General features: G+C 36.4%; 2 protein-coding genes across 11 annotated transcripts; both read right to left on the reverse strand.

Moving 5' to 3' along the window:
• Positions 1-594: 594 nt before the first annotated feature.
• Positions 595-4339, reverse strand: LOC107643561 (RNA polymerase III RPC4). The gene is made up of 11 exons (XM_016347242.3): positions 4204-4339; positions 4059-4114; positions 3921-3978; positions 3797-3836; positions 2967-3065; positions 2820-2851; positions 2646-2706; positions 2264-2355; positions 1952-2188; positions 1631-1756; positions 595-1553 (listed from the first exon to the last, which is right to left on the reverse strand). Exons 1-11 carry the CDS (start codon positions 4240-4242, stop codon positions 1002-1004), a joined length of 1392 nt encoding a protein of 463 aa, XP_016202728.1. The 5' UTR covers positions 4243-4339; the 3' UTR covers positions 595-1001.
• A 578-nt stretch (positions 4340-4917) lies between these two features.
• Positions 4918-8177, reverse strand: LOC107643567 (mediator of RNA polymerase II transcription subunit 20a). 10 transcript variants are annotated; one of them, XM_088502330.1, is made up of 7 exons: positions 7810-8177; positions 6338-6487; positions 6113-6255; positions 5843-6021; positions 5681-5770; positions 5243-5485; positions 4918-5153 (listed from the first exon to the last, which is right to left on the reverse strand). In XM_088502330.1, exons 2-6 carry the CDS (start codon positions 6349-6351, stop codon positions 5255-5257), a joined length of 657 nt encoding a protein of 218 aa, XP_088358456.1. In that variant the 5' UTR covers positions 6352-6487; positions 7810-8177; the 3' UTR covers positions 4918-5153; positions 5243-5254. The 10 variants fall into 10 exon arrangements, with proteins under 10 accessions (XP_088358456.1, XP_016202745.1, XP_088358455.1 ...); XM_016347259.3 differs by having other exon boundaries at positions 6338-6550; positions 7810-8175; XM_088502329.1 differs by having other exon boundaries at positions 6338-6853; positions 7810-8154.
• Positions 8178-9133: the final 956 nt, after the last annotated feature.

Here is a 9133-nt window from a genome sequence, read left to right on the forward strand (position 1 = left end):
TTAAATAACGATTGCGACACACAAATTCACTTCGAAAATAAGCACACAAACAATATTGGATCATGAACAAAAATACATCCAAATCAATTTTGGATCAGACAATATCATCGATATGACTTAAATGACATCAAAATCACTACAATTACCTTCGATGACCTAATTACATCAAATCCAAGTGAACGAGGACAAATGCACCTCAATTAATTCAGAAATACACCGAAATTTCGAATTATCAACAAAAATTGATTTGGATGTGATTTTGTTGATAATTCAATTATTCAACAAAATCACATCCAAATCAATTTTGGATAAGGCAACATCATCAATATTGTAAAAATTTGACGATAATGATAACAATAACGACGATAACGAGAACGAGGATACGTATAAGAAGAAGACAACGATAACTATAATGATGATGATCATGATGATGAAAATAATGGAGGAGAAGGAGGAAAAGGAAGGAGGAGAGAAAATTCCAATGAGAAAAGAAAAAAGAAGAGAGGGATGACGATGAGGAAGTCGTGTTGATGATTATGATAACAAAAGAGAAAAATAACAAAAAAAGAAGGAGAACAAGAAAGATGTAGCATAGGAGCACAAAGAAAGATGTGCGCATGTTATAAATAACTTGGTTGGATTCAGTTGGTTAAATGACTTAGATATAGAGTTTTAATTTATTGATTATTTTTACATGAAAATGTAATCAATACTAAACATGTAGGTTTTGTATGGTTCAAGAGAAATGGAGGAGAAATAGAAAGGAAAGAAGAGAAGTGCCAAAACATGCTCATAAATTACACACTAAAATTTGCAACTTGTCTTCTCTCTTCTCTATTTTCCCTCCACTTCTTTCAAACCAAACAAAGCCATAGTCTGTTCAACTAATAAATGCTTCACCACTCGCTTAAACAATTAACAAAACTAGAAATAGACAACATCTACATTCTGTATTTATCAAAAACAGAAGAGAAAAGAAAGAAAAAAGCTGAATACCAAGCTCAAGAGGCTTGAGAATCACGACGGACAGCATCCAGAACGAAATTCAAAGGTCGCAGCCACTCCACGTACTTCACACTATCCTCACTACCCTCTGCTCCTTTCTCGGCCAGCAGATGAGCAACATTGTTAGCTTCCCTCAACACTAGATTAAACTCTACCTTCCAACTTCTACTCTGCATTTCCTGAATATTCATCAACAAGTCATCATAGTCTCTTTGCACCGTCTCCGGGTGCTGCTGCACTGCCATGAAGGCCTCCCGCGAATCAGTCTCACAAACAACATCCCTCACACCACAATCCCAAGCAAGACGAAGACCTGTCCACATGGCAAAGATCTCACGGTGACAGACCGACCACTCAGGAGGAAGATTTCCAGCACAACCTTTAAACCAAGCTCCTTTGTCATCTCTCAAAACGGCCCCAAAACCAGCTGTGTTCCTCGCCTCGAGTTTCCCCGTCTCCTTGGATTCCACCATCGCCAGGGATAGACTTGTATTACAATTCAGCTTCACCTTACCAATAGGAGGCTTCACCCAACGAGTCACACTAATCTGCGCAAATACAAAGGGGGAGACGTCAGAGATTGAAGATCATTTTCGGATACTCGAATGAATGTGAGATTTTCTACCATGTCATCTATATCTGGAGTTACAGTGACACGCTTGCTGATCTCCCCAATTGCGCAACAATGTTTTTCAGCAGTATTCATAACAGCAACATCTTGAGCAAATGTACAATTTGAACCGGGGGAAACCTGCAACCATTTTGGAATCAATTCAGTAACATTGTGTCACTGAGCATCTATATCACATGACTTTGGAATTCGACCATGCTTAGTTTTTTCAACGCCTTATCAAAGTACATTCAATACTTGAAAATTAAGGAAAAGAATTGAAAAACTAACACCAAGATTATATCGTGCAATTTATATAGGGAATGCAATACTTACATCATAAAGTGTATCGCCAAGCTTCAGCTTGATAGCACCACTCTTGTATACAAGCATTTTGCCCATGAGGCCAGGTGGTAGTTCATTCAACTTACAGGGCTTCACTTTTTTCATGGATCCTTGAGGTTTACAAGAGCTCTCACTGCCATCTTGGCCTCCAGAAGAAGCTGATCCTTTAATCGCTGGCAAAGCTGCTGGTAACTGGATCAAGAACACACTTGTCTCCGGGTTTTCCTCCTACCATCAAATTGCTCTTCAGAAAACTACTATAATCATTAATAAATTCAATTTCATAAGTTTCAGTTCACTTACCAAAAGGCCAAGCTCCTTTGCTGGATTTGTTGAATTTTCATCGAAGGTTCTGGATTCTGCAGCCTCCCCAAATTCCTCTTCATCAAGGAGTTCTATCAAAACAATATGCATAGGTAAAGCCTCTTGATATGCAGCGTGATAGCGAAATAAATTCGTGTCACTAGTGGAAGCGAAAAATATATTTCAATGAATAGTTGATTCATAATACTATTGATATATGAATGTAGGCATGTAACTTAAGTAAAACCTCGGGATTCTTAGAAATTGTTTTACTAAACGGACTAGTCGTTGATATAAAAAAATTCCAATCATACATAAGATTCCATCAATTGTAATTTACTAAATTTCTTTTCTTTCTCCAAAGATAGTTTTTGGAATGTACCTGGGTTTCCTGAATAAGGCCTCCTCAATGGGAGTGTAACAGGATAATTACTGTAATAGTCCTGTAATTCAACAAGCACGCACAATTACACCACCAAATACATCAGATACATTCACAGAGGAAAGAAAGAAAAAAGTACATAAGTCTGCAACTTTATGCACTCAGTGCACGTACCCATGGTTCTTTGTATTCTTTCTCTCTCACACCTGTGGTTAAAGCATCAACAAAGTATGATTAATGTAAGGAAGGTTCTTGCAGCAAAGTGCAAAACAAAAACTTGTAAGCAAACTACTAAATTGAAATGCATTGGTGGTAGCATACCACTGAATGCAGAATTGTCACTGCCACTGCTGGGATTGCGATATGGCTTGAAGGATGTTGCTTCGCCTCCATAACCAAAGGCAATCTGTGAAGCTGACACTGCAAATCACAAATATAAACAATACAGTTTTAGAAAACAAAAAAGAATAATGCTACCCCTGCTTTAGGGAAAATGAAATTATATCAGCCATCGTTATATCAAATATGTGATCTCCACTCTCAACATAGACAAACTAGATGCTTCATAGTAAATATTCAAATTGACCAAGTTCAATTTTAATTTTAATTATTGTAGTGCTAGGAACTTATATAGGAATTACAGAATCATTTGTGAGAGTAAAGCTAAATCTCAGCAGATAAAACTTGTTTTGAGTTCAAATGAAAAGTAGAAAATTTTCCCCTAAGAAGGAATTATTTTAATTTTTAGTAGTAGCTTTTCATATGTCTTGCAAATATATTCTATAATTGCTAGTCCCTATCGAATAAACACATAATCCCATACAAAGATAATGAAGTACAGGAGTAGCAAAATTGACTCTTCTACACGAATAAATGTCTCTCTATAACTTCTGGTACAGATTACAATGTTAGTCTCCACGTTTATTTTATAAGTAAATCCAGCATTATTAATTTAAATGATTGAAACAATTGCGTGGACTGTCAGTTTCTTAACAAATTCATAGAAAATCAGAACCGGTTTTCATGATGAGCACAAAACAATCAAACACAGCTTTAACATGATGGAAGCAGGAAATCAATGCTTAAAATACAAAAAGTTGAAGAAACTGGGATCAAAGAACTTCAAAATCAAGAGGAGTAACATATTAAACCTTTTTTCTCAACCTTGTGCCTGCCATTCATGGCACTTTCCTGAAACAAAGATCACGAGAATATCAACAAGAGAATTTCAAGTCAGAGAAAATCGAGTAATCCAATGTCAATCATATAACACACATTGAAGCGCCGAAGCAAATCCTTGGCCTGTTCCGCATCATGATCCTCGGCCAGTTCACTACAGAAACAAAAAAAAATCAAAGTGACATCAGATTAAACCGAATAACAAAAATTATTCTCCAAACAAACAATACATACGCTTTAACTTCTTTCTTTGGCGCTCGGCGAGGTGGCGCTTTTGGTGCGAATTTAACCTACAAGCATGAAGAAGCATATTTCGCAATAAAACTTCCTTCCTGGAGCATTGGATATATATTGATTGAAGAGTATGAAAGGAACAAACCTTCCTTCCTGGGGCATTATTTGAACGGTTTGAATCCATTAGATCGCAAAGTAGAGAAATGATTTGAGGCAGAGCCGCCACTGCGAGTAAGAGACTATTTGAATTTAAAAACACGAGACCTGACGGCAAAGAATGCGGCCTCTCAGTATCAGTCAGTTACCAAGTTTTATAGGCCCAAAATTGGCGGGTTCGCTGCTCGGCCGCAAACAACTTCAAATCTATTTTTTGTTTAAACAAAACTACTAATCTAAATCATTTCAGAGTCCAAGACGGCAAGACCCAAAACGAGGGAAGAAAAAAAAAGATGTCACGATTGTAATTTTATTTTATTTTTATTTTTAGTTATGGAATAACTACTTTTATTTTTTTAGTTAAAGTTAAAAAGTAATTTTATATTTGAGTCATTTTTTTGTTTTTTTCTAAAGTTAAGGGTGAGACTCGAAAGTATGGGAGAGATTATACTTTTTGAACTATAACTCGTTCGTAGAGTTATTGAATAAATGAATTGATATAAGAATACCGGTTGTAAATAGAGCGGTTGTAAATAGAGCTGTGAGGAAATGTGCATGACCTTTTCAAGTATATTTTCTCTTAATATACTTATTGGTTATTGCTAGTTTGGTTCGTAGTCGAGATTTTGCCAAGCCAGTTTTTTCTTCTCTCTTCCGTTCAATCAAGATTCAAGACTGATATATAACTAATAACAACACTACGTGAACAATAGGTATAAGATATTAAGATAAGGATCAATAGCTGTAATACTTTGGCAGACAAAAAGTGAGAACAAAAATGACTCGTACAGTTACAATATTTTCATTTTGTTTTGAGTTCGCTAAAGAAGTGGAACATGTGTTCCCTTTAACGAGTGCAAAGCAATATGAGCATCACCACAGTCTCCTTCGTTGAGTGGAATCCAATCACGCCGCCACTGGGTGTCGGAGTTCAGCCAGCTAAATACAATCAAGGTTAGAACAATTTGCTGTTCCTCAAGGGAAAGATGAAGACTTTCAACTTTCAACTAACATATGAGGACAGATACCTAGGAATCCTCCTAGCCCCTTAACTGTGCTGATGCAATTAGTTGGGCTAACGCAGCAGCATACTGGATAGCTGTATGTTGTGAGGTATAATTGTCGGGAAGCTTATACTCTGCAAAATGTGGTTCTGCTTGCGAGAAATGCCCTGGTAATGATTTTTTAGACATGACTTCTCGCCACAGCTCAAGAAATTCTTCCATAATTGGCTTGGCTTTTTCGATTGATGAGATAGGGAGATACTCAATCTGCAGAAAGCATAGGCCAAATTTGACTTAATTAAATGTCTACACAAGTATGTTTTCGGGTTCCCTCAAACTTAACAATAAAAGTTAGGGAGATAATCATATTGATAAAATCCAAGTAGCACAACATGTATCTTCACTATCAGGTCAACTAGCTTATAAACTAAAATTCTGCAATCAAAATTGAGAAGTGGTTACCTCAATCAAAATTCCTCTGAGACTTTCACCTTGATTGGGAACAACTTTGACCACCTTCATCTGAAAGTCACCCATTTTATACTGCACTCCCTGCACCATCATTATATTAAGCAACAAACCACAGAGACAGTTATAACAACAACCATAAATGAGTAAATTCACCTCGAAATTAAGAGCAACTTTGGATTTATAAGACTGCAATTTCTCCATTATAGTCAAGATAGTAGAATCAGCCTCGAGGATTATTTTGTTACCGCGAATTATGAAGTAGTATTTGTTGGGCTGCTCCAAAAGCGAAATCCCCAGAAAATCACGCGGGAATTCGCTGGGAATCGTTGGGTCTGTTACAAGTTACGGCGCCAATCAGAATCGTAACGTTAGGGTTCCAGAGAACAAGAGAGCGAAAGGGGGTTAAATAAAAATTAAAAAAACCTCGCAAATTGGGTCTGTAGAAAGTGAGGGTAGCCTTCCACCTTCCGTCTTTGACGGCATTGAAGCTCTCGACGCACTGCGAAATCTCGTTCAGGATTTGGCTATTGACGACGGATCCTTGGGTTGGAGTCCAGTGAAGAATCCTATCGATTAAAAAAAAAAAGAAATTAATATTTTATGAGAGAAAAAAATTTCAAACGCAGATGGAAGAGAAGGCGATGGTACCATTTGACTGTCATCTTCAGTTGTCACTTCGAAGCTATATCTGCTATTCCGTTCGCAACAAATTCAAAAGATTCAAAGCAAAACTCAACTCACAGAAGCAGGGTATCAGGGTAGTAAGCTCGTAGCTTGTTTTTACCAAGGTTCTGACAACTGAACCAATCATTAAACCGCTCTAGTTATTGGTTCATTGATTTATTGGTTCAACCGATTTAACTGTAGTTCAATCGAAAAAACCGTTTTATAATAAACACCGGATTCTATAAAAATTTAGTGAATAGAGCAACTAGGTCTGAACACTCTTCTACTGCATTTTTTTACTTCAAAAGAGTATCATAAACAACTAGTTCTATGAATAAACAAACTACAATGATATACAATGCCAAAAATAGGTCAATGATGAAATAATAGAGGGTTTCTCTCTTCAATTCTATGTTCAAGCTTGTAGCAGACCAGAATCAACAGGGTAATACCATTGAAATAGTCTTCCTTCTTAATTCTTATATACCTCAGAATTTTCTACAAAATGAAAATTGAACACAACATACAGCCTTAAAACAAAAACAAAACAACACTCAGAAATCATCACCTCTTCCAAACACAGCCTTAAAACAAAATAGAATAACATTCAGAGTTTGAGCATTGATCACAAGAAATTAATTTCTGAAACAAAACAAAAACAGCAAAACAACATTCAGAGTTTGAGCATTGATCACAAGAAATTGATTTCTGAAACAAAATAAACAATCAACAAAACAATGAAAACAGAATTTTTTTCCTTGAGAAGAAGAAAACAATGGAACCATGAAGCATATAATAAATCAATGATCACCAATATCCAGCAATAATCTCAAAGACAACAATAAATACACAACAACAATTTACCAAATAAACAAGAACAAGACCTAAATAGAAAATCCAACAAATTAAACCCCAGCAACCTAGCAATTTAGCAAATTAAAACAAAAGCAGCCCAACAATTTAGCAAATTATCAACTTAACAAGTTCAAGAACAGCACAACAAAAAAAAAAATTAAAAGAAACAGAAGAATAACAGAACAACGACACAAGAACAATTAGCAAACAAGTTCACAATAACAGTTAAAATTTACCAGAAGAACACTAATGCAAGTGGAATCATCATGCTAATATATTTTCTGCAAAGATGCTATTTGTGCAGCTAAAATTTCCTAATTACTAAGATCCAATTATAAAACCAACCAGAAATATGGTTAAAGCATTTCATCAAACATGTTGAGTGCGGTAAAATTAAAACGAAATAAGAGAATTCAAAGCTTGATATAATGTGATAGAGAAGAGAACATAACTATTGTAACTTTAATTCAGTCTATGAAAAAATTCAAACCACTAACAAATCAAATAGTTACTTATTGTAATAGAAATCAGAAATTGCAGAGTTTGAAGCAGAGTATTGGTGTTGTGAGTGTAATATTACAAAAAAACAAAATTCATACCTAGGGTTAGAAGCTGGAAGTCTGGAAAAATGCAGAGCTGGCGGGGATAGGGACAGTGGCTGGCAAGAGGTGGCTGAAGGGGTGGCAGGGTTGAACAGAGCTGGCGCCGGCAGTCCCTAACTGCGCGACGAAAAGTGGCGCTGGCGGTGGCTGCGATTTTCGAGGGCTGACATGGCGATGGAGCGTGGCTGCGCGAACAGTGGTGGTGGCTGGACGGAAGTTGCGCCGGAAGCTCGAGGTGGAGACCGGAGACGTGAGAACTGAGAGCGAGAGGTGAGAGTGGACTGTGGAGGCTCGAGAGGAGAGGGGTGAGTGGGTCTGTGGGTGAGACTAGGGTTCGTACCCCTTTGGCCCTTTCTTCAGCATGCAAAAAACGCAGTGTTTTGCCAGCTAATTTAAAAAACCGCCCAGGTTGCGGTTCGGTTCGACCTACCGGTTTTCGGCCGGTTTGGCGATTTAATTTTGGTTTTTAAATTTGTCGGTTTTGTCATCTGTGCAAACCGTATTTATTAACTGTTTACGGTTCGACCGGACAATTTGAACCGGTTTTCAGAAATCCGCATATCTGCGATGTTTATTCGAATTCGATCTGAAAATTGTGGATATGGATCCGATCCGCAAGATTTTCGGATCGGATCGGATTGGATCCGTACACTAATCGGATCGAATTGCGGATTTTGTGTTGGTATCCGCAAAAATAAAGAAATAAATAAGTAAATATTCTTTTTATATTTTATTTCAACTAATAATTATCATATATGTTGTATTATTTTAATTTATTATTTAAAAAAATTATGTTTAATATTATTTTAAGAGTAAACATATTTAAAAAAATAGAAAAATAAATTTTATTGATATTTTTTAATAAAAATAAACTTTTAAAAATATTTTTGTGTTTTGCGGATATATCCGATATCCAATCCGCAAATGTGCGGATCGAATCGGATCGGATCCAACCTTAAAAACTGCGGATATTGGATCCGATCCGATGATTTTAGTGTAGATCGGATCGAAATTTTAGCCATATCCGATCCGATTCGATCCACGTGGACCCCTAATTGGTTTTGACTGTTTGGTGTTTTTTTTTTTTTGGTTTTTACTGGTTAGTACTTTAGTGTTTACGTCAACTCACAAGGAAGATAAGAAAAATAAATCCCAAAAGAATTACGTGGGCTTTTAAGAAAATATGTTCTGTTGCGGTTGGGCCTTGGTAAAATGATGGTTTGTATTTTTCTGAAGATGAGTATTTTTTTTGGTGTCGCATGAACTTGTTTAATTGCCTTGCGAAAGATCGGAAATTATGGATTATTTTTAAGAAATTATT

The sequence above is a fragment of the Arachis ipaensis genome, chromosome B1, assembly GCF_059453495.1.
Source record: "Arachis ipaensis isolate K30076 ecotype BB chromosome B1, ASM5945349v1, whole genome shotgun sequence".
In the NCBI taxonomy this organism is placed as follows: Eukaryota; Viridiplantae; Streptophyta; class Magnoliopsida; order Fabales; family Fabaceae; genus Arachis; species Arachis ipaensis.